The following is a 25,448-nucleotide window of genomic DNA, read 5'->3' as shown; positions in this document are numbered from 1 at the left end:
TGCTGTTGTTTTTGTGCGATGATGTGTTCCAGTTTTCTCACTCTTTGTTCATTAGCTTCTGTTGTCAGAGACAAATAAAAGGGAGTTAATCTTGACCTGCAAGTGTAAGAGCAACTGAAGGCTAATGTGCAGCTTAGCGAAGGAATTTCCTTTTTCCTCTCCGACCTGCAGCCATGTGACACTGAGTTTTATCATCGACAGCTGCTGTTTGGGCTGAAATAGCAGCTCTTTATTTTCCTCTACATTAGCATGGTTTAGCAGGATTAGAAGATCGCAGCACTGACCACCGAGCTACAGCGGCCCCTATTTTCAGATATATTACATGGTGATTAAAAATATAATTTTATGTATATTTTTCTCTCTATATATATTTATTTTAATTGATGTTTTTATGTACTTTTTGTTTAAAATAACTGATGCAAACAAACGGCGGCTCAGAGGTTAACCAACACATTCAGTCAAAACTTTACATACAGCAACTTTCTGAACAAATCAAAAAACTCTTTTGCATCAATCTTTGAGCTACAAACATTATTTTAAAACAAACGTTTTTATACATTTTTATTTTCCTTGTGTTCATTTCATTAATGAATTGTGTAATCATGAAACACTACATCCAACACCACAGAATCACCACCTTTTCGTACCCCTGTGATCCTGTGGGGCTGTTTTGTCTGGGAGTCAGGGGAGGGGTCAGACTGAGCGATTCTTAACCTCAATATAAATAATTTAAAAACAGGAGGTCTGTTTCAGGGAGGGGCGGCAGGTGTGTGGATACTCATAAGCGTCTGACTGGGAGGTAGGGTGGGTGGGCCTTTTCTGCCTTTTGACAAGCCACAATTATCAGAGGCTGTACAGTTCTGATGGTGACTGATTTAATGAGATACAAGCATTTTTTCATAGACGAGGCAGCCATGTTGGATTTTAAGGTTTATCTTCAGAGGGAACCATCAACTTCCAGGTCAAAACTCCAATTTTAGAGGTTTTTCAGTTGATGTTTCTGACTTGGAATACAGGAGATTAGCACCAAAACATATATAATAGTAAACATATTTGAGCATTTAGCATTTAATATGTTTCCTGACATATGTTTTGGGGATAAACTCTTGTATTTCCCCTGAAGCCAAACTTTAAAACCCGACATGGCTGCCTCGTGCATAAAAAAATGCTTGTATTTCATTAAATCAGTCACCATCAGGACTGTACAACCTCTATTATTTAACAAGTTACCACACTGCTAAGAACAACATCCATCAAATCTCACTGATTTAACCAACATGTGATGAAAACACAGTTAACCTGGGTGTGATGTCATTCTCGGGAAGAAAAAAAACAAACCAAACGTAAATCAAAGTAGCATTTCTTGAAGAAATTCAAAGTTTTAAATAAAAATCTTGCATGACAGAAAAGTTAGAGCTCAGAGTGGGTGTTGGGGATGACTTTTAGCTGCAACCACACCCAAAACTTAGCTCAATATTTGTAACACTGATGGACTTAAAGCCACTTTTGTGTTTGTAAAGTTTCATTATTTGTGGTGGCCATCCTAAAATGGGTTGATTCCAAAAGGTAATCAGTTGTAGATGTACATCCAATGATTGCTTTCTGGAAATTTTCTTGAAATCCGTCCTGTGGTTCATGCAATACGTTGCTAACAGACAGACAGAGTTAACTCCAACAGATAAAGCCAAAGTTTTAAATAAAGATCTTACATGACCTGATAGCACTCAGATTATGTGTTGAAGATTAGTCTGAGCTTCTACCGCACCGTATTTTAGCTTTGTGTTTATAAAATTAACTGAGTTATAGTCATTTTTGTGCTGGCTAATGTTGATTAGCTGTGGCGGACATCTTAAAGTGCATCCACTCCAAAAGATTAATCAGTTATAGACGTACTTCCCATGAATATTTCCTGATAATTTCATTAAAATCTGCTTAATGGTTTATGAGATATTTGTCAAAAGACAGAGTTGACTCCAGATGATTTTAAGTAAAGATCTGTTAGTGCTCAAAGTATGATTTGGGAATCAGCCTCAGCGACTACCACATCAAATATTGGCTCAATATCTGTAAAACTGTGAGTTGCAGCTATTTTTGTGGGTCATTTAGCTGTGGCAGCCATCTTAAATTGGGCTGACTCCAAAATGGAATGAGTGGCAGATGCGCATCCAGTGATTACTTTCTGCAAGTTTCCTTAAAATTCGTCCTGTGGTTCATGATGTGTTTTGGTTACAAACACACACACTGGCCCACACACAGATTAATTATGATGATTTTTCTTCTTTTATCCATCACATAAAATCAGGTACTGTTTAAACAAAATGCAGAAGGGGAAATTATTCAACCAAATATTTTTTAAAAACTACAAAAATGTAAAAATGTTGGATAAATCTTTATAAACCACATTTTTTTATTTTACCAATCAAGAAATTTGGCAATGATTTTTACTTTTAAAGTGCATGAAAGGGGAAAAACAGGGCAATTTGTTGGGTTTTTTAACTTTTTTTTTCTCTCAAATGATTAAGTAGTTGGAATTTTCCTTTTGGACCCTAATGAAGGCAGTAAGTTGTCCTGTTTATACTGTGAGTGTTGCTGTACCACTGAGGAACATTTAAAATGTATATATAAAATAACAAATATAACTTTGAGGGGTATAATTAAATCAAATTAGTGTTAAGGGACATTTAAAGCTTTTTCATTACTGATTAGGAACATTAACTGAATGAAGTAGCGTGGTTCAGAAAGCCATTCTGATCCAGTACATTTGTTGTTAAACTGTGTAAATATCTTATCACGGCTGCTTGCGTCACTGATGTGTGATGATATAAAAAAATAAATTAAAAAACTCACTCCAGCGTAAATGGCTCCAGGCAGTCAGCAACAGGTGTGTTAATTTAGAAAACACGACTGAGCTGCAACATAATCATAACGTGAAGAAAACCGGATGGATGAAGAAGCCGTTTCACATGACTCAGACACGCTGCTGTTGTAACGCAGACTGCTCCAGGAAATAGCCTCACCCAGTCTGTTCCCAGTGTTCATGTGTTTGTGTGGGTGTTTTTTCCTTGATAAAACATTAAAATTAGTCTGTTGTTGCATAATGCTACACGAGTGCTCTTAATTATATAAATAAATTGATGGCAGCCATATGGGCCGAGGTCAGTACCGTCGCCTCGCAGGAAGGATCACGGTTCACGTCTCAGCCTGGGTCTTTCTGCGTGGAGCTTGTATGTTCGCCCCAGTTCTGGCATTGGTTTTCTCCAGGTACTCCAGTTTCCTCCCACAGCTAAAAAACATGCATGTGAGGTTAATTAGTGATCCTAAATCGACCTTAGGTGTGAGTTTATGTGAGTGTGTGTATCGTTGTGTGATAATCTGGCGAACCCGTCCAGGATGTACCCTGTCTCTGTGGACCCGTTGACTGATGGGACACAGGCAGCAGACCATAAACAGCATTAAATGGATACAATAATAGATGAAAGTGTGGACCTCAGACAATTATATTTTTATGCAAAAATTATATTTCACCATCTTGTGCAGATATGATGACTAGGCTCCAAAATGACTCACTAAATGCTTCAAAGCAGCAGCTCAAGCACCGATGGGACATCACACTTCCTACTTCCTACAGCTGCACTCAAACCTTTAATGGAAAAATAAATCCAAATTTCTCTAATTTTTTATTTCGATTTCTCTAATTAATAATTAATGCTCATAAAAAGGAAACTCTGTGATAATAGGGGCAGGAAGTCTCATTGGTGGAAATGCAAACAAACCAGATATCTGAAAAACATAAAGACTCCCACGAGAGGAGAAGTCAATCATTAGAATTAGGAATGAATTAGAAAATAAACAGCGCCCTCTTATCGTATACAGGTCAACCGCTAATATACCAAAAATAGGTCCCAATATCGTAACACACTTCATTTATATTTTCTTAGAAAACAAAAGCAAACATGAGAACAAATATTGCAGTGAACTTCAGGAACAGACCATAAACAGCGTTAGACTTAGCTGGGAATATATGTATATGTTCATCCATCTTAATGGGATGAATTTTCATTCAAGTTTGTTCTAAAACTTGACAAAGCACACGTCTTCTAGGGCAAAGAGGGGTCTTCTAAGTGTCACGGTCAATGCAAGGTTATCCTCCACTGTTAATCTTGACCCCTGACCTCCCTGGAACTGTTTCCGTGGCTTCGGACTCCCCGAGTCCTGCCTTCATGCGCTGTCAACTGTGATCTATTTCAAACACGCTGCACTTGACACTCCACACCTGTTGTGTTCGGCTGAGCCTCCCTGCGTCCTTCAGAAAATATTTAGCCTGCCGTGACCAGGACCTGCTGCTGCAGACCAAGTTTCCATGCAGGACAAGAAGGAGAATTAAAAATGCTGTAAGAATAGCGCGCGCTATTCATAGCTTTATCGTTTGCTGCGGGCACACCCACAGCCAGGGGGCGAAGGGCTGTAAAAGCATCTTTCTTTTGCTTGTGCTGGAAAACAAACAAGTGTATTTACTGAACTTCTGTGGTATTTTAGCTTTAGGCTCAAACAGAATTTTGGAAATTTAAAATGACTAAGTGATAAATGTGTTCTGAGCTATTTGCAACCTTTGTGAAGCCACACAAAACCTCCCAAAGCTTCAAACCACAAAGTTTATATTCATGTTATATGTGATCTAAAAAACTATTTTAAATACTTTTTGAAAATATGACAGCATATCATTTAACTTCGTTCATACTTGTTCTGGACTAAGAACATCTTTGTGGCCACTTATTTTTTTTTAAAGGTTTTAATTATGGCAGCACTAAATTAATAACATCTAGACTCAACAAATTTGAAAGAAACTAAAACAAGTTCAGATATTAATTGTTGAATGTCAAAGATCCTGTTTTTAATGCTGTTCATTGATTGAACTATAAAACATGTGGCAACATCTGTTTGGTTTCAAATGACTTTTATGGTTTGTGGGTGTGAAGTATGAACATTAACGCAGCTCAGTTGGTAAAACTAAGATGATCAACTCACTTAAAGGGGAAAATGTGAATAACTCAGAACTAAAACTTTACTTTGAGTTGAATTTTAGCCCTTATATTTAAGAGATATTTTAAAAATGAGTCAAATGTATGAGCTGAGGCCTCGCCTTCATCTTTAAAGACTATGTTCAACGAGGCTGCGAGCCTCTTTAGGCAGTTTCACAAAACACTTCAAGCCGGGACGTGGGCGCCTTCTGGGTGTCGGTGGGGTTGCTGAAATCAACCCGCCGCTGTTGCACCTTCGTGCCACCAGCAGAGCTGTGACAGTCGACGGGTGAAAAGGTAATTCTGCTGATGTGATGTAGTGATAACATGCGGTCTGTGCGACCACCCGGAGCGGGAGTTAAAAGCCAAAACAACAATAAACAGATTTGTTACAGAGGAGACTATCAGAGATGACGCACAGAAACTTTTTGTTTAGTTAAAGAAAAATAGTTAAGCCCAAAGAAAATCATTAAACTGAGTTAAATAGTCTGTAATATTATCATGTGTAGTTCTGCACGTCAAAGCAGCTGAATTCTGAATTTATTTCTTTTGTTAATCTTTTCAGCAGTCAATAAAGCTTTTTGGTGTCAGGATCAGGATAAACAGTGACTGATGTAGAAAAAAAAAACCTGTAAAATTGGCTTCATTGTTATTTTGATTCCTAGGGCACAAAGTGAAAGTGTGTAAGTGCAAACAGGCTGCTGTGTCATCTTGTGGCCACACAGAAAACACCAACATCTGAGTAAAAAAAAACAACAAAAAACTCCACTTTTAAAATCACTTAAATTTTTTTTCCTCCTCCCAAAACAAAACAAGACAAAATTCATTTGCATTTGGACACGAGCTGCTAACACAGCAGAAAATATCAATTTTTAAAAAATATAAGCGGATTACAAACAGAAAGACAGAAACGAGTCAGTGCAGAGACTGGTGAGAAGGCAGATCTCCATTAGACTTTATACTTTGGTGAACACTGAAAGTTATGAAAAAAAAAATACTCCTCATTTTTTGTGTTTTTACATCTGCCTTGCATGCAGCATTAAAATGCTTTCAAAAAGGATAAAAAAACAACAAAACATAATACAATAACAAACTGTCAGATAAATCTTTCACCATTTTATTTGTTTTACCTTATTCTTCTTTTTTTTTTTTTTACCTAAAACACAAGTGCAGAGGAGTGAGAAGAGTCTGTTTTATAACTTTGCAAAAGTATACAAAGAGAGCAATTACAGTACAAATATTAGACAACAAAAAGGCATCCTGATTAAAAACAAATTTATCAGTCATCAGTGCATTGCAAAGTGGAACAAAATTACTGAGGACATTGCATATCATAAACACATTATCCCTATTTTCATTTTTTAGCATCAACAGATCATCCCAGATTTATTGTTTTGCATAAAAACACATGAAAGGTAAAACTGCAGTGCATCGGTATAAAATAATCCCCAGAGTAATTACTTTTTCTTTGCCTCAAACCGCTCATAAAAGTCATCTTCTGGTTCGGGTTTAAGGAGAAATGTGTAAAATAAACTATTAGTTTTTGAACTACCAGATTCTGAAATGGTAAAGTGATTATATTTCTAAATAGCTTAAATAAATATAGTTAGATAAATGTTTGTAATTACATTATATATAATGTATAGATATTTATAGCCTGTTTCTGTAATGTTGAAACATTAACTAAAGTTAAGTCCAAGTGCATCTTTCACACAGGCCTCTGAAGCAAATACACACCGTGGGAATATTGTTGCCAAACAGAAAACAGATTCATCTATAATCCCTTCTGCTGTGCAGCATTCAGTCTACAGATAGGTCAAATAATCAGCGTCACTCCCAAACACATACCGCCTTCATTAGCTGTTTTTTGACTCCCAGCGTCTAAAACGTCCCAATAGTGCCGCAACCTGCAGCCCGCGGGGACATTTAGGAATGCATCATATGCATGGGAACACCGGCGCTGCTGTACTCCATGCAGGAATCCATTAGGGGACTAAATTTTGTAGCAGCAGGCCCTGAGCGAGACCCCGCCGCTGTAAGACGCACTGATGTGCGAGAGCTGCAGAAGTTTCTCCACGCGGCGAGAGACGAGTTGAGTCTGGTTTCATTCAGCAGCCTAACGCTTGGACTAAATAATCCCTCGTCGCTCGTTCGTTTTGCGTCTGCCACATTTGTGATGAGGTGCAGCTGCTGCAGGGATAATCTTTATCTCACTCTAATTATTGGTTTCTTTAAGACTGCCTGAGTGAATAAACCTCGAGTCAGAATTTAGAGTATTATCTTGTCTGCTGTGTTATATAATTTATGTTTTATTTGAATATTTTCCAGTTTTGCTGTGACTTGGCTGTACTCATGCTTAAAATGTATACATTGTAATAATTATACATTATTTCTGCAAACAGGAAAGGAGCTGAAAAGAATCCAGGCAGCCATGTTTGCGAAGACATGGGTCACGTAGTAAAACAGATTGTAACGCAGGTATGAGTATCAGTAATGATTGTAATAATGACTCAGTTTATTTACAAGCACCATTCTACATTTTATCTGCCTTTCTTTGCGTTCTCACAAAGACCAGGAAGTTTTGGCCTCGATATCTGTGAATGAGCTGCGACAGAAGCGTTAAAACATCGGATGTGGCCCCGATATGAGAAGTTATATCACTGTCGATGACTCCAGTTAACCTAAAATGACTTCGCTCCAGGGTGGCTATCATTTTGTTTTGGTTTGCTTTTTTTTTGTTTTTTTTCTGGGGGGCTGTAATGATTTAGTAAAAGCAATTGAAAGGACACGCATGGTTACAAGCAAAACTGCTGTTTCACTGCAGTTTCACTTGTAGCACATTTTTGTTGGTTTTCTTATTAGTATAAAATATATTCTTCCAGGCGGCTGTATAAAAATAAAATAAAATAAACATCTGGCTTTTTAGTTCCTTTTTTTCAGTTGGGACAAGTTTGTGGTTTAGGTCAAAGAAAGGTCTCTTTTACTCCTTGAAAACAGCAAATGTTTTTTAGCATCATTTTATTACACTTGTTTGCAAAAGCAAAACTTGTGACAAAATATTTAGATATCATTCATTAATGTGTCTCTTAACTAGACACAAATTTGGAAGCTGGAAGTTGAAGCCTCAAAGTACAAGCGCCCCCTAGTGGCTTTCTGCAGTACAATCTTTTTAAATACTAAAAGGTAAATATTAATTAAAAATATTTTCTCAGATGTTAAACTTTGTTGGTTTATATACTGTAGGTGTTGCCTTGCAGCTGTATGTTCAAATATGTATTTTTTTTTAAAAACAAACAAACATTTAATTTCATTTAGTTATTTAAGGTTTAAGAAGATGTCATGTTACACAGTGACTGACAGTGTGGCAGCCTGTTAGCTGAGATGGGACGGTGTGCAGGCAGGTCTTTGGTATTAATGGTACAGTCCCACAGCTTTAATGAGCAAACTTTGGTCAGAAATATACAATATGGCAACAGCCAAAGGAAACGTTTTGGCTTCAGTTTTGTCACTTTGTCAATCTGTATTTACATCTATGATTCCATACTACTTCAAATATATTTGAATTTTTTTTTTAAATTTGTTTTATTTGTTGCTGTTTGTACCTCCCATCCACATACAAATGATGTTTTTGGCAAGGAAAAGTGGGTATTTTCAAGAAAGTTTTCCAAAGTAAAGATTTTTGGTGTCTGTTTAGCCGATGAACACAGAACCTGTGATGCTGCTGCCCATCATCACTTGCTACCCTAAAAACCTTAAGCAATAAAAGAAAAAAGCTGTCCTTACTGGTTTTTCAGCATCTGTCTCGTCTGATTCTGATCCTGTTTCCTTTAAACGTTGATCAGGGTTATTAACTGAGAAGAAACTGTAAAAAAGTGTCAAAAAAATTAATTTTGTGAAAATCTTCAGCCACACTAAGCATACCTTTTTTCTGTATTTTATGTTGTTAATGAGGACATTCTCACCATCTAGTGGCGTGGTATGGGTATTACAGTGTTTTTATTATAATGTGTGAATGGAGGGGGGGAAAACAAATGTATTTATATAAAAAAACATCTGAGGTAGTGCAGACAGAACCTCAAAGCATTTTTTTTCTTTGAAAGGTTTATCCATATATTTCTGCCAGCAAAAGCTTATTAATGACAAATAGAAAAACTGAATGTTTTTACAGATACAAGATTCTCAGCTTAGACTTTGTTTTCCACTCAATAAAATTCATTAGGTGCAGATTTTATTTTCTTTAATAAAGTGTTTTGTTTTCCTTGGAGGACTTGAAGGGCCTAATGGAGACAGTCAAGGAGCCGCTCATGACCTTCAGCTCGCTTTATGGGAATGTGTGACTTTGCATTTGTTAGCTGGTTGCTAGCTGTCAGTTATATTGATCCGTTGTTGCTGATGTTTTTGACCTTTTGATAGATCTAGCCGTCTTCTTATGAAATTCTCTGCAAGACAGTAAAGACGCCTCAGGAGACAGGGAGATAAATAATAAAAGAAAAAAGCAATGGTTGGATAGAAAAGCAAGAAATAAAGAGAGAAGAGTGGGTGGCAGGGGAGATGAAAGGGAAGGAGGATGATGTGTTTGTGAGGTGAAGTTGACTCTGTCATTCTCCCCCCCGAGCTGCTTTAGCCACTCACCTGTAGCTGACATCTCACTGGCATGTGGGCCGCTTTTACTGCTGCACACCAGAGACGCCGCTTTGTAAGAAGCAGAAGAGAACAGTTTTGGGCCGTTTTGCCGCTCCGAAACTTGACAAGCACTTGTACGCTTGAGTCACTCGAGAGTCCAACATCCGACAGCCCCGTTCAGGCTAAGTTTTGACGGAGCACAGCAGAATGCAAACATCAGGCGATGGAGAGCTTATTAAATGTGAAATGTTGTATGTTTAGAAATCTTTTTACCCCCGAATAAGGCATTGGGAATGTGTAATCTCTTTAATATTCCAGCAACAGTGCATCATGTCAAGAATGTGTCACATCAACATCTCGGAGCCTCCCTGTGAGGTGAACTTGCTCAGAGTTTGTTTTGCGGGGTGGAAGCTACGCCGGGAGGCTGTCAGAGCTCATGTCGGGCAGGGTGACATGCGCTTCGGCACACTAGCATTATCACGAATTTACATCCCCCTGGCTCCTGATGCATATCATGTCTCCCAGGCATTTAATAAACAAGAGAGCTAGCTTTGTTTATCTACTGGTCTCCATCTTTTGACAGTTTCTACGGTTCCTAAACCACTCAAGTCACTCTGGGCATGGGATGCCCAGTGCTTTAACCCTTTTTACTCCAATGACCATATGCACGATGGTGTAGGTAAAACCGGTCAAAAGAAGAGATTTCAATTTTGGGAACAACAAGGCATTTCCCCATTTACACTCAAAACTCATTGGGATGTTTGTTTTTCTTTGACTTCATTTGCAACTAGAGCAAAAGTGCCCAACAGTATTTCCAGTGTGCATTGTGGGGCCAAAATCGTAAAGAGAAGCCTGAGGGCGCCGCAGTATCACGGTAAATTAATGAGCCTCATTACATCCCCCCTGCAAATGTGCCAGAGATATTCTCACTTACTGAGGATAAAATATAAGAGTTTGACTTAACTAGAGCTTTTTACTGAATATATAATGGGTTTCCAAATTGGCACTTCACCCACTTTTAATTTTCCAAAGCCACTTAATCCAAATAATACCATTAGGTTCTTGGTAATTGATTGAGCATTAAAGCTGAGAGGATTGTATTAAAGTAAAATGCCAAACCTGGAGGCTTTTTCTTCATTGATGCTACATTTAAGAGTGCAACCATACAAAACAAAGCAACAGAAAATACAATTTTTTTGCATTATGTTGCTGATATATTCATAATTGATCTGTACAGTGCAGCCAGTGAATCATTTGTGCACGATGTACACAAGCAGGGATGTGGTTGAAAACTCAACTTACTTCATTATCCCATGTTAAAAAAAAATAGTGGTGTGTAAAATATCTGAAAGAAAGATTTTGTCATTCATCATCCTGCTTTTTCAGTCCTCCACTTCCTTTTCTGCCCGATTCAACCTGTAAATGAAATGTAGCGCAGAGAGGCAGTCGGTTCAACGCAGAGTTATGATGCGGCAGCAGCGGCTGACTTGTTCACATTTGCCGGTGCCTTCAAATGAGATCATGTTAGCCACGTCCACGAGAGGAGTCGTCCTCCTTTGTGGCGTTCGCTGCTTCGTACGTTTGTTATTTTCTGTCGGCTTCGAGTTCACACGTTGTCCGCATGACTTCCCATGTCCAAATTACAAACTCATGAAGTCTATTTGAAGGCATCATGTCTGTCCAAGGTCCAATAGCCCCAAGGCTTTAAAGGGACAGTTCAGATTTCTTTGAGGTGTTGTTTTGTGTAGTTATCTGTAATCAGGATGTTACTTACTATTTTAGAAGCCTCTTGGAGCATTATTAATTTGGACTATGAGGAAGAAATTTTCTAAGGGGGGGACTCCCTAACAACTAATCTGAGTCTGTTTCAATTCCAAAGTAAATTTCCTAAAACAACTCCAATTTAAAAAATCTCACAGTGGTTCACATGAACGCTACTTTATAAAACTTTACATCATCATCACTACATTACAGTTATTTATATAGAAGTCAACAGTTATTTACACTGAATACTGAGTCTTTGAATGTGTTAAGTGTAACCAGGCTGATGAAAAACTATGGCAGAGTAAAAATCAATAAAATTGGATTTGCCAACTGTTTTTTTAACATTTCTATCAGATAGTTTCTCTGCCAGGTTGTACCAAATAATCCCCACCCCCCAGTCAAAGTTTCACATGAACCATTACTGGGAAAGGACCACAAACGACCCAATTTTTGATGTAAATAACCAAACCGCTATGACTTGACACTAGTTTGTCTTCCCTGAGAGAACTTCTGCCTGATAGTCCAAGGTGATCGTACTTTAATAGTACTTTTACTCTAAGTAAAATATCAATCACTGATAACAACTTTATAACATTTATACTCAGAAGTCGAAGATTTAAAACCAGAAAAATCAACTGGAGCGCCTCCTAAAGTCAGAATTCTGACTCAAGAAGTCAGAGATTCTTGTTTAACCCGACTTCAAAATTTCACATGGCTGCCCTGCACATGAAAAGGGGTGATAGCTGTTTGACTTTAGCTTCTGTCAGTTTGTGTTTCAGTAAATGAGTTGCAGAGATGGGACTGTACTCCGACATGTTGCTTCAAGTTTAAATCCATAAAATGTGAAGGAATACATTATTAGTGGCACATAATGCTTCGACTAGTTAGCCTGGTTACTGAGCAGAACAATTAGTAAATGCTGCAAGTTTTTGAGACTTGCAACTGGAACGCAATTAAGTTTGTGTGTGATGTCATTACCAAATCAGAGGTCGGACTTTTGAAGTAAATGGAGCGCAACATTCGGACCCTGGGCTAGCATATTCATAGAAACCGTTAGTGTTCATTTGGTAGACAGATGAAAGTATCATTTTTAACAGGAAACTGCTGCACATTCTGAAAAGGCACAGGGTGAATCATGGCACATCCACTTGCTCAGTCATACACAAGTTTGTACATTTAGCTCTGCTACATTATTGTTCGTCACAGCCGGCGAAGGCTTGCTCTTCAGTCCCTCTGTGGCGCACCTGGAGGTTTCCATGAGAAGCAAACGTGGGATGCACAGAGCGAGAAGGATTGTCTTGTACTCCTTCCGAAAGTTTTGGTTTAGCAGTCCATATATGATGGCGTTGAGGCAGCTATTGAAGTACGCCATGAAATAGCTTGTGACAAAGAGCCACTCTGGTATGTGTGGCGCGACTTTCACCGGGTTTATAGCTACAGCCAGGCCGATGAGGTTCAGGGGAGCCCAGCACACAGCAAACAACACAAACACCATGAACATAGTCAGGAAGTTCCTCACATCACTAGGTTTCAGCCTAGTCCTTTGATCAGGTTTAACTCGATGTTTCACTTGAATCACAAGCACCCATATCCTCATGTAGCAATAGGATACGACCAGCAGCGGAATCAGAAAGTGAATCACCACCACTGAGATGGTGTAGTACGAGCTGACCGTCTGGGCGAAGGTACAGGAGTAGATGCGAGGGTCATACTGTAGAGAGCCAACGAAGAAGTTGGGCACTGTGGCGATGGCCGTGAGCAGCCAGGTGAGGCCCAGGTAGCAGCAGGTGTTCCTCAGGCTGTACAGGCGGTCGTAGTGGAGGCTGTGGCAGATGTAGCAGTAGCGGTTGATGGCGATGGCCGTGATGTTGAAGATAGAGCCTATGACGCTGAGGCCCATGATGAAGCCGCTGGCCTGACAGTGCAGGTCCCCCATGGTCCAGTCGTTGTGGAAGATTGCTGTGAGGACGAGAGGGTACGGGTACAGCGCCACCACCAGGTCTGCTACAGACAGGCTCACCACAAAGATGTTGCCTGAAGAAACAAAAGAGGAAACAGATGGATTAAAGATGTAGCACTCGTTTTTCACTCCTACCTTCTTGGTTAAATTCAGTAGAAAGAAGATCACCATACTCTGTGCCACTACTGCTGCAGATGGCTAAAACTCTCAAAATGACATTAATATGAGAACTTGCTAATTTGCAAGTAAAATGACTTTACAATGTGTGTGCAGCTGTAATTACGACAAGGCAAAAAAATAAAAAATAAACAAAAATCGATAAAGCAGCACCTGTTTTTGAAAAGCATTATGGAGTAAACCATCTGGGAGCAGCAGCACACTACTTAGTAATCACATCTACTTCAGTCGAAGCACACGGTCAGGTATGTTTTGATCTTGCCGTCTCTTGTAAAATTTCCACTTTTTTTCCTGAAGGTGTGATCATATTTTTAATCTTAAGGCAGCAGCTTCACCCGTCCACCGTGGCTCGGGTTGATAAGGTCCTTTTCGTCCTGCTCTCAGCTGAGTCAATCTGGATTTTAAATATCTTATTGTCATGGTTCTTTTTGTTACCATTTTCTTTCTTCTCAGGGACATTTCTAGCTATACTCTAGGTATGTTTCCATAGTTACGAATAGTAGATTTTGTGTCATTAAGTTCACTCACTTGGAGCTTTCAGAAATAGTCCAACAACCTTTGCATAATTATATTTAATAATAACACCTATCTTCACACGACTTTGGTAATCCCCCAACCTTTGCCTCTGTGTATGTGTGTGTGTGTGTGTGTGTGTATCCCTCAATATTGGTATTGCCATTTTGGCAGATTCTTCAATGGGGAGTTGGGTGTATCATTAGGGGAGATAACTAAATAAAAACCTCAGCATTAACAGTTTATGCAAACCTAAATTTTCACTACAAGCAAAAAAGAAAGAAAAAAAAAAGAATACAAAACAACACATGAGTTCTTGATTAGTCTGGGCACATTAAAACACACCCGAAGGAGTTGGTGTTGTGTTTGACACTAAAGCTGAATTATTGCTCTGACGTCATACAGTTATTGCTTTGCTGATGTTTTTTTTTGCCTTTGCAGCCTTCCACTGCCTTTTTATTGAAAAACAATTTAGGAGCTAAAAGTTATTTTTGCTTTGATGGACCATAAATAACACGTCATAGTTGGCTTCTCAATGCCGTCTTTGCAGATTGTACAAGAGCTGCTCTGTTGCAAAGATGCAGACAACACGAGGAACCGCAGTAAGAGAATATTTTGAAATATTTCTCATCGGCCAGTTCTTCATATTGTCTCGGGGTTTTTTAGCACACATCAAAGAGTTGACATGTACACTGTTTTCTTTGCAGAAAAATCCTAAAAAAAAAACCCAAACATTGGACAGGTTTCTGGGATCTATTGTTCAAAATCAGTATATCTGTGGAAAGGTTTTGAACAAAAAGTATCTTACCTGTTACTGAACCAGCTCACTTTGGAGAAATAGTTTAATTTTTGACAGGACAGACGAGCTAACAGCTAGTTCGAACAGAGCCAGGGCTAAAGTGGGATGCTGCCATCTTTGCTGCCATCTTTGCTGTACGATGTGGGTATTCATGCAGATATCTTTGGTTACTTGTGAGTGCCAATAGCAGCTGCAGCAGAAAGCAGGAACACTCCTGGTAGCAAAATATAACATTTCTGTTGGAATAACGAAATCACGCAAAATTAATGGCAATGTACAGGTTGATAAAATCTGCAGGTTTCCTTTGATTTTCTGCCTCTATTATACTGTAACTGAATTGGATTTATGGTGCGGACTTGTTATTTTCTTGTATAGTTTCCTGAGATGACATTTGTTGTGAAGTGGCACTGTACATACTGGACTGAATTGAATTTCTTCCTGCTAAGTTCCTGTCCTTGTCGAGATCAGAGCCGATGCCGGTGTGACACTGGATCTCCTCACATGACATGAACTGCAGAAAGTGACATTTACTGTTACAGTGCAGCTGTTCTGGGTGGGGGTGAATAAAACAATGAACCGAATCATAATGTTGAGTTACAGGGAAATGAAAAAAACAAACGTTTAGTTGTAGTGGATTGGTCTTCTGCACCATGAGCATCAACATCCATTCACTTTGAGTAGATGTGGAATAAAAAGACTGTATTCTGTGTTCTTGTTTTTTTTTTAGAATGAGCTAAACTCTTATTTTTAAATTGCTTGAAAATTTTAGCAGCCGCTGTCTGTTATGATCATTGCTCTGCATTCATTTTCTCATGCAATATTACACGAACTGCTGGAAAAGTAGAAAAGGTCTTCTGTAAATAATGCATCCCGAGTCAAAATTAATTTGTGATGTTGGAGCGCTTCCACTCCACGCAGGTCGGATCTAACATGAACATCTTCTGAAGCGGAGATGTTAGGGAATCAGGGGTTCGGGGTCAAAACAGCTGAAACAACATCAGTCATCGACAGATATGATGGAAGCAGATTGAAAACACATGCTGGCTGTCAGTCCACAGAGTGCAAACCTTTACCCCAGGGGTGGGCGACACAGCTACAACCAATCTAATTAGAATACATCTGCCTGGGCTGGATTAATTAAGGACAATAACAAGAGGTGTCATTATTTTTCCTGGCTGGAAAAGTGTTCAGTTTCATTTTAGAGGGAAATTACATGATGATTTCACATTTTCCAGCAACCTGAGTAGTCCGACACGACCCCTTTTTCCAGCTCAGCAAAACGGCGTGACCCATCTCTGAAGTCTGCTGAGATAAAAATAAAAGCATTTGTTCTTCATTCTGGAGTCAGCTCAGTGGGCAAATCTGTCAGGTTGCATTTGTGACGCTCCCAGCCCTCGCTGCGCACATTTGTCACTGTGCAGAGGTTTGATTTCATCATGCGGGTCTGTGCTATCATGTGCGCCGGCTGGACAGGGCACGCTCCAGCTTCGCAGTTCTCTCTGGCTGAACCCTCTCTCGCACTTATCGTCAAAAGGGTGAGGTAAGTGCTAAAACACCACCGAGAGGATTTCTGTGAAGCGGCCAAACGACTGACTCCGTTTTTTTGGCATCCCCTCTACAAACACTAAACGAAGCCTTACTGGCTGTCGAATGACGCTCATCGCACCCAAAGCCGCAGCGCTCCAGCAATCATTGCTTTGGCGTAAAGCAGGCGGCCGACAAAGACGTTCTCACACCTGCACACAAGAATAGAGCGGTGCCCGTTGACCTCTTCTGGAGCTATAATTATCGAGTGTGAGTTGAACGCAGCTCAACCTGAATGCTGATTTGTCACAGTCCAGCAGGGACAGCTGACACGGAGCCTTTAACTTCTCTGACACCGCTCTGTAATTATTTGATTTCCACAGTGGGCTGCACCCGCACAAACCTGTCAGCCAAGTGAAATGTTGCATCACATCAACTGACTCTTGCTTTTAGTGTCTCCTGAGAGCTGAGGCCACCGAGCGAATTTCCCCAGCGTATTTCTTTCCCGTTTGGTGAATGAAACACTATTTCACTCAGGTTTGAGTAGAAAAGGGTTGATCGTTTTTTTTATCACTTGAATCATCGACTGCTGCACATAAAAAAGCTACACACGTGACAATTTTTCACATGTTGAACTTTAGTAATACAGAAACGTATATGTATTACAATAGGCTGTGTCAGGGAAAATAATTCTCTTGGATCACAACTACACTTCTCAGGACAGTTGGGTAGTTTTTACTTTGCTTGAAAAACTAAAACTAAAAATCTCTATACAAATCAAAAACTGTATGTAGATGGACAAAGTATCTCTGCCTGTAGAAAACCTAAGCTGTATTATTCCACATACAGGCGCTGCCATGTTGTATTTAGGAAAGTTGGGAAAATATGGGGCTGAAAGTCCTGCCTACCAAACCACACACAATCACAGTGTTTTATAATTATCAATAAAGTTATTTCAATAAACTTATTATCGAAATAAATATCTTAACATACAGGACAGCTACAAAAAGGTAAGAACTACAGGAATCAACAGAGTTCGACACCTGGAACACATCATCCAACATACGTTTTTATTTATTAGTCAAGAAAATGTCCCATTTATTCACATGGGCTTAAAGTTTATCCCGCAGCCAGCCTATAGAGGGCGCTCGTTTGTTTTGGCTTCAACTCCCACGTTATGTTCCTGCGTCCAGTTTACTATAAATTCGGTCTATGGTACAGAAAAGGTGCAAACGCTCCATCAAAAATGCATACCCACGCTGAGCCAGCAGGTGGCAAGATTCTCCACATTATTACTATCCACATTACCAGCATATAAAAATGTTTTGAGCTTGGCTGAAGATTCTCCTAAAGCAACCATAGCTCGTTCTTTCTTCAAAACTCGTGAAATAATCTTTTCAGCACACAGCTAAAGTTAGAAGGAGACACGGTGGGAACAAGGTCAACAAGATGGGAAAAATAAAGCTGTAAAAACAGCTCAATTGTTGTTGTGGTTTCTTGCACACAAAGCAGTAGTAAACCCACATGTTTATAGAGAAAGTGCTTTGTTGTTGCTCACAATTCTGGTTTGTCAAGTGTACACAAATTTATCCTTTTTTATGTTCTTTGATTGGAAAATATCTTCTTTTTGTCCATGTTTTTATGTGAATGCAAGGTTAGCATAAAAAATTTGTTTTGCAAATTATTAATTGCAGTGTGGACAAGGCCTTAATTGAATAACATTTAGATTTATACAGTGCTTTTTAAGAAACCTAAGGACGCTTTACAAAAAGGAATAATTAGGAAACGAACTGGCAAGTTGAAGCCTCGTTGAAAAGGTGAGTTTTGATGAGTATCTCTGTCGTCAAAGAGAGTTCAGTGATCTGTACGCACAGGTTTCCAATCTGTTCCCTCAGGTTCGGAAACCTTGCACACGGATCTGCTAACAAACGCCATCTTCTTTAAGGAAAACGCAAAAAAGTCACCACTGGGTTTGGTGAATTTAGAAAGTTAGACAGATTCTTCCTTATGGAATCAATAACTTCTAACAAACTGTTTGTGATCTTCACCTCTCTTTAGCTACGGAAAAGTAGAAAATATGTTACAACCTGGTTTTAATTCAGTACTCTGAGCCGGATCAGTGCTTAGGAACTGCCTACAGAACAACTGGAGGGAAAATATGCCCCCAAATTAGACAAACATAAATGTTTCTAATTTAACTGTTTGAATGACACTTACTGGAGACAAATGTCCAATTTGATTTCAGTGACACCACAGTCAGTGCTAATGATGTTATTAAATATTACAGTCAGATATTTCATTTGTAGACAGTCTGATGTTGTGTTGATGTTGTTTTTCAGTTTAGTTTAGTCCAATTCTCCGCACTGAAACACAACTTAACACTTTAGGTGCACAGTAGGGTTCTGCGTCTCTGGTCTGAGATCAGTAAAGATACATGAACCTCAAAAAACGGTATGATACAATTCAGTGAGTTTTAAATCAAAACACTGAGATTCGGTGCAATGTAAAAGAGCAAAGGAATGATTCTTTCAATTACCGAGGCTAATTTTGAGCACCACGAAACACCAGGAAGTGTAACCAGAAAAAAACAATTGTGAAGAGAGCATCAAATGTACATAGAAACGTTGAACCTTCTGACTCTTGTTGATTCACGTAGTTCTAACCTCTCAGCCGTATGTTTCAAATATTCATTTTTCTAATACTTTTAGCTGTGATTAGTTCTTTCATGCATGAAATAAAGCTCATGTAACACCATGATTGTGTGCGGCGGAGGGACTTAAAGCCCCTTATATTGCACAGACTCTGGTTCCAAAAATACATGGTAGCTCCTATGAACTGGGTCCTGCTGGCTTCAATTCCCAGCAAGAGAAGTCATGGATCTAATATCATTATATAGTGTCAATGGAATTAAGTGAATCCCATCATACACCTTTTTTCAACCTTTTCTATATAGTGGATGTCTGTAGAAATGGACCTGCTTGCAGGGTTTTCATTTAAAAATTAAACAAAATATATTTTATCAGTGCAAGGATCTGATACGTTGATCTAGCTAGATTTAATCCCAAAACTGCATCAGTTCCCAGCTGCTCCTCCAATGCGGCAGTGACGTGCACTTGAGTGTCTGTGAACCGGCAGACATCAGTTCTTCTTCGCCTTTCACAGACACCAACTTTATTACAAATAGATTTAACCAACCTCTATTTTATTCTTACACCTGTGCTTTGCCAAACTCTTCAGAATAGTCATGACAAAAAAAAAACAACAAAAAAAAACACTTAAGATTGTTTTTAAAAGCTGAGATATGCCAGATAAGAGAGGCTAAATGATGTGGATTTAAGAGAATGGGATAAACAAAAGACAAAGCCTGCCAGCCAGTTCCCCTCTCAGGCTCCACATTTCCACACGGCAGTAAGCACATGTGTCTGCGTCCCACCCACCGTCTGCATCACATCACTCTCACCTCTCATGCTGGAAACGTGACACACTGTACTACACTTTGATTTACCCAGCTATATTTAAACACCTTTGAAAGAAAGATGAATTCCAGATTTTTTTGGGGGGAAAAAAAAAGAAGTTTGGCAGTGCTGGTATTGCTTGAACCTTTCTATCAGCAGCGCAAGGCGCCATTTACAAGCGCATATCTCAACTAGCATCACGTTTGAATTCGTCAAGTTATGATAAATAGGCAACAACAACCTTTCAGCAAGGACACTGGCACTGATGGAACAGCGGTGACGACTGCATAAACTTGCGATCAAGGCGGGCCAGGGGATTTGGGGAAGTTGAACATTAAACTGATGTGCGCTGCCTTTTGGTGGTGCAGCCCGCCATGAACTCAGCCAGAAACATCGCAGTCATCATCGAAGCCCGTCTTCAAATCAGAGCGCTTTGCGTCTGAGAAAGAGAGACTCACGGGCCCCCCTCGAGAGAAAACAGAACCAGCAGGACACATGCAGCATCTGGGGCAGCGCTTGTTTAGAAATGCAAGAGGATGGCGCTAATGAAGATCCACCTCCAAAAGAAGATCAGACATAAACACGAGTCTCTTTTTTTTGTGATCACGTCAGATCATCTTAAAATGTTAAAATGTCCACATTCCCAGTTACCACGGTAAAGCATGTCATCTGCGATTTCTGTTGACGGGGAAAGAAAGACATGTTTAATGTAGTGTGCAAAGTGATATTCCCCATGGATCTGTGCTGTCAATTTAAATTGGCTTCTGGTCTGACTCACCAAGTCCACTGACTCAATTAACCCGCACTCAGGAGGGTTTTTTCCCCTCTTTCTTAAGAGGTGGGGTTCATAGGGATGCAATGCATGATTTCACCGAATTCAAGCCCATCTTCAACTTTACACACCCAGTGACCCACAGCTCTTGACTCGGAAAAAAAAAAAAAAACTGCACGCACAATGGCTCATGCCTTGGTTTCTTCTCTTCCATCTGCTCCCTTCATCCTTCTCTCTCTTGCATTTAAGCGAGGGTATTTTTAGTCCGGTTAACCCCAGTGGGAAACTCTAGTATTAACATCCCATTCGCAGCCCTATAGAGCCACTGAAGCTTCAGAGGATGCTGTAGATCTGAGAACATTTGCATACTTGAATAATTTTGTTAAAACAAGGGGGGGAGGGTAGGGAAGCAAGACTACCGATTCTTGTCTGAGAGCAGATAAAAATTTCCCTAAGATGTACCGGCAGCTACCCAATGCATGTACGCGTTTGTGTTTGTTGTGGTGGATAGCGGAGGGATGCAGCAGCGTGTAAAGCGAGTGTGCTGAAGTGAAGTCGAGCGGAAAGGTCCTGCTGTTGTGTGTGCCAGGAAACAAACCAGCAGTCTGAAAAAAAACTGGGTAGCAGAGGAAGAGGGGAGAATCTTTTCAGCAATTCTAGCTTCCAAGATGATTATAATAATATTAAATACATAGATATAGGATTTTTCAGCATGGCTTTTACTTTCTGTGGGTCCTAATTTCTACCTTTTGTGTGCTGAAAGGATGTCAGGGGTTTAAAATGCACCTCACAGCGCAGCCATCTATCACAGAAATGGATTTTCATGGCGCGCAGCCATTCGGGGCTCCTCAACTGTGTCCATGCTTTTTTTTTTACTCGGAAACTCGACAATTAAACTTTGATACAAAGTGAGCCCAAACTATAAATAGTTTGTTCAAAAAACAAGGGGAGCTCGTGGACTGGCTAAAACAATTCCAGTCGCTTAAAGTGATAGCACATAGCTTTTGAAGTGGAGTTCAGTGGAAAACATTACTCATTCATCCGTTTTCTTCACCTGCTTTCCCATGCAGGGTCACGGGGAGCTGGTGCCTAACTCCAGCGGTCAGTGGGCGAGAGGCGGGGCACTCCCTGGACAGGACGCCAGTCCATCACAAGGTCACATAGAGACAAATGACAGACAGACAACCATTTGCGCTGTCACTCACACCCAGTGACAATTTAGAGCAGGGGTGGCCAATCCTGGTCCTGGAGGGTCACTATCCTGCATGTTTTACTTGTTTCCCTGCTCCAACACCTGATTCAGTGGTTAAATCACCTCTTCATGATCTGCAGAGGCCTGTTAATCACCCACTGATTTAAATCAGCTTTAATTTTATATATAGTTTTAGCTATTTTTAATATTTAATATTATAAATAGCTACATTTCATATATTTAATTTAATATAGTGTTAGATGATAGTCATCCTCAACACATAGTTTTAAATGTTATTTTCAAGATTTGACCAAAATGACTGCAACTCCATCATTTCTTAACACAAGATGATCTTAGTTTTAAACTAAGATTTGAATTTTTCCTAACCTTTCTGCAGAGCATCAAAAGATCTGGAGTAGTAACTATCTGAGGTTTCAGGTTACTGCTCATGCATGCTAACCAGGGAAAAGCACCTCTGCTCTGGGGAGGACTGCTGTGTGATCGGAGCTGTCAGTCAGTCCAATTAGAGCAGGGGAACAGCGAGGTCTGCAATCACCGCAGTGTCCACAGTTGACTAGCGTGAGGCCACTCACTCCTGCCTTATTGTCTGAGGTCGGTCGACTATGTCATTTCTGCAAAGCAAAAAGATCAAATCATTCAATGGGGCTTCTAAATTGTGTGCCAAACTGCTTCCTGTCCGACTCAATCAGAGGTGTTATATAATGTATTTGAAACTGTAATTAAGAGCTCATTATTCCAAACTCTCGCTGACCTAATCCGGCCGCCTCGCTCACATGCTCTCATTAGCGTTATGCTGGGATTGCCAAGCTTATCGACCAGAGCAGAGGAAGGGTTTTCCTGATTTTTCCGGGTGCACGCTGCTCGTACCTCAGAGTTCAAAGCGACACGACATGAAATGCACAGTTCTTGTAGCTCTCTGCTCTGCTTTATGGCCTGCGAAACATTTCCGAAAGCACATTTCTATGTTCAGTTTTTTTTTCTCTCTTTTTTATTTTTTTTTTTGGAAAAGAAAAAACAAACAAACTTAATCATAAGATTTAGCACAAGAAAAGAGAAATGAGCTTCTAAATTTCTTGTGATTGCAGAACAAAATATGTATTATGTGCTTTGCGTAATTTTTGCAAAGCGGATGAAAGTAAGGCATTCATTGCTGAGACCTTTCAGTCTTGTCCGTATTGATTTTTGTTGCTGCTCATGCTTCTCCACAACACTGGCTGTAAATACACCATAATATCTTTTTTTATATAATACCTGAACATGACATAAACAACAGCACACATAACTTTCCACTGCACAGTGTAGGTGATTTCTGGTGGCATTTGGTTCAGGATATATAAAGCTGGAGTCAGCTACACAGGAGTGACAAATTAAAAGAAAAAGACTTGAATCCTTGACCCGAAACATTAAAAGGCCGTTTTATTTGTGGGTGGCATTTTCCTGCAGCACTTTGGGTCCATTTACCCTCTCAGAGGAGAAAAATAAACTCACATTTCTAATCATTTTTACCGTACAAGTACACATTTCTTTCCTGATGGGGATTTTTTTTTTGTCCAGAATACAAAAACATGCTGAATTCATGGGGCACAAGGTGTCACAAAACCATCTTAAAACAGTGACAATTCCAACAGTTTCCTAGTGATTCATGCAAACATTGTTTTATACACTTTTACATTGTTGTTAATTTTAATTTACACTAATATTCCAGCAGAGATGTTACGATACTCCAACAGGACGTGTCCCCAGGTTGCTATACTTAGCTGCTGCTGCTTCTTGGTTTTGAAATAATCCCTATAAAACAGTGTAATAGTGCAAAAATGTGAAAATCATTTGGTCAGAATCTTTTTTTTTTTCCATGCAAGTTATTTAAAGAGCTGTCTGTTACAGGTAAGATATTAATTCTTCATAACCAAATCCGCAGAACCTCACTTCTCAGAACTGAACTCTCCTTAAACACTGATGGGAGAATAATGATGAATTTTAAAACTCACTTCAAAACCATCATCACACACAGAGGCTGTTCACACAGGAACATTTTGACAGTACATACAAGATTTTTATCTTTACTGCTTTCTATCCACATAGAAATGGTGTCTTAGGAGCCCAAGAATTGTGTTCTTTGAAAATGGGTTCCGCTTCCATGAGAAAAAATCTTGAAACGCCTTAATCTAACTTCTGACCCGAGGATGTGTTTATGTTCTGCACCCAGTGTGTACGGTTTACGTGACGGCTTCGTGCCTTTTTTTTCTTGATCTGGTGCACTTTTATGGCAGCGTTACAGCGCCACATACACACACAGTTACTCCAGCGTTTTAGATTGTTTTCTGTGTTTCCGTGTGGATGAAGACGCTTCTAAAAACAGTGTCGTGTTTACGAAGGTATTCTTAAAAAAGACAGGAAAAAAAGATTGTTTTGGTTAAACTGGATTCTGAGTGAACAAGGCCTAAAAATGAGCATGACGTCACCGCCACAAAGTTCCAAAGAGTTTAAGAAAATAAGATCAAAATGCATTCAAGCTGGTCTGACAACACAAGGTGATCAAACTCTTACTTTTACACGCCTTACGTTGGTTTTGTCTTTAATGAGACGGTAAAACCAAGTGCCACTAATGTGTTACTCTCCCTTACAAATCTGATCCGAGATGAGTGGTATTAATGATTTTAATGATGTCAAAACTGATGTTTAGTTTTTTGTTAGTTGTCTTTCTTATATATTAATATTTAATTTTTACAAAAAAGCCTTTAGGTGAGAAAGGAGTCAGACACATTTCACAGGAAGCCTTCAAGCTTTTGTAAACTGCTGTTGTACCAGCAGTGAGGTGTCAGAAATTGCTTTTAAATCAGGTAATTTATCAGCAAACTGTAAGGTTTTTCTCTTGCAATAAAATAGAATAATCCTTCATTTGCTTCTCAACTTCACTGTCGTAGCTGCAAAGTGTCAGGCAACACAATAAACAATTAAAGGGGTTAAAATGATTCTAAATGTAAACAATTTTTCAATTTAAAGTCTGATTCGTCGAGGAAACGCAATATGGAAATTTCCAGAAATGTGTGTAAACTGCACATTTAATGTAATTTAAGAGATTTCAACTTCGAAAAACTGGAAAGTTGTTTCACGAAACAGATGACAGCAGAAAATAAATAAAAAAAACAACTTGAAAGAAAACCAGAATTGTTATTTTTCTGAATAACTTTGCAAACGCATGACACACAGGACGGTTCTCCTCTGTTGTTATTTTCAGAACTATGCTGCAGAAAGAGTCAGAAACTAAATCTGAAAAAAAAAAAAAATGGATTATTGAGAAAAGACAGGACAAAGTAATAAAAGCTGCTCCCCACACCAGTCATTGCTTTGCAAAGGAAGAAAATATACCGGAGGTCGAAGAGGGCTGACATAAAACATGTATAAAAGGTCACAGGAGGCAGACAGCAGCAGCGCCTCTCACCTTGGCTGTTCATGGGAAACTTCAGGTCATGATATAAGGGTGTGTGTGTGTGTGTGTGTGTGTGTGTGTGGTGTGTGTGTGTGTGTGGGGGGGGGATGATTTATCCTCGGGGGTGGAGAGGCCAAGGGTAAAGCCAGACAGACTGGAAGGAGGGACGGGGTTATTATAGAGAGGCATGCAAGGCTCCA

The 25,448-nt window shown here is 39.5% G+C and overlaps 1 protein-coding gene across 1 annotated transcript in view; it reads right to left on the bottom strand.

The window, feature by feature from the left end:
- Positions 1-8,303: 8,303 nt before the first annotated feature.
- Positions 8,304-25,448, bottom strand: part of mtnr1c (melatonin receptor 1C) — an 18,247-nt gene continuing 1,102 nt past the window's right edge. Inside the window, exon 2 of the mRNA XM_017426626.3 lies at positions 8,304-13,439. Coding sequence (XP_017282115.1) covers positions 12,562-13,439 — 878 coding nt within the window. The 3' untranslated portion in view covers positions 8,304-12,561. The remainder of the gene's footprint in view (positions 13,440-25,448) is intronic.

This window comes from Kryptolebias marmoratus, linkage group LG9 (genome assembly GCF_001649575.2).
Source record: "Kryptolebias marmoratus isolate JLee-2015 linkage group LG9, ASM164957v2, whole genome shotgun sequence".
NCBI lineage: Eukaryota > Metazoa > Chordata > Actinopteri > Cyprinodontiformes > Rivulidae > Kryptolebias > Kryptolebias marmoratus.
Note: the sequence above shows the minus strand (reverse complement) of the source record. Positions and strands in the feature narration are given on the sequence as shown.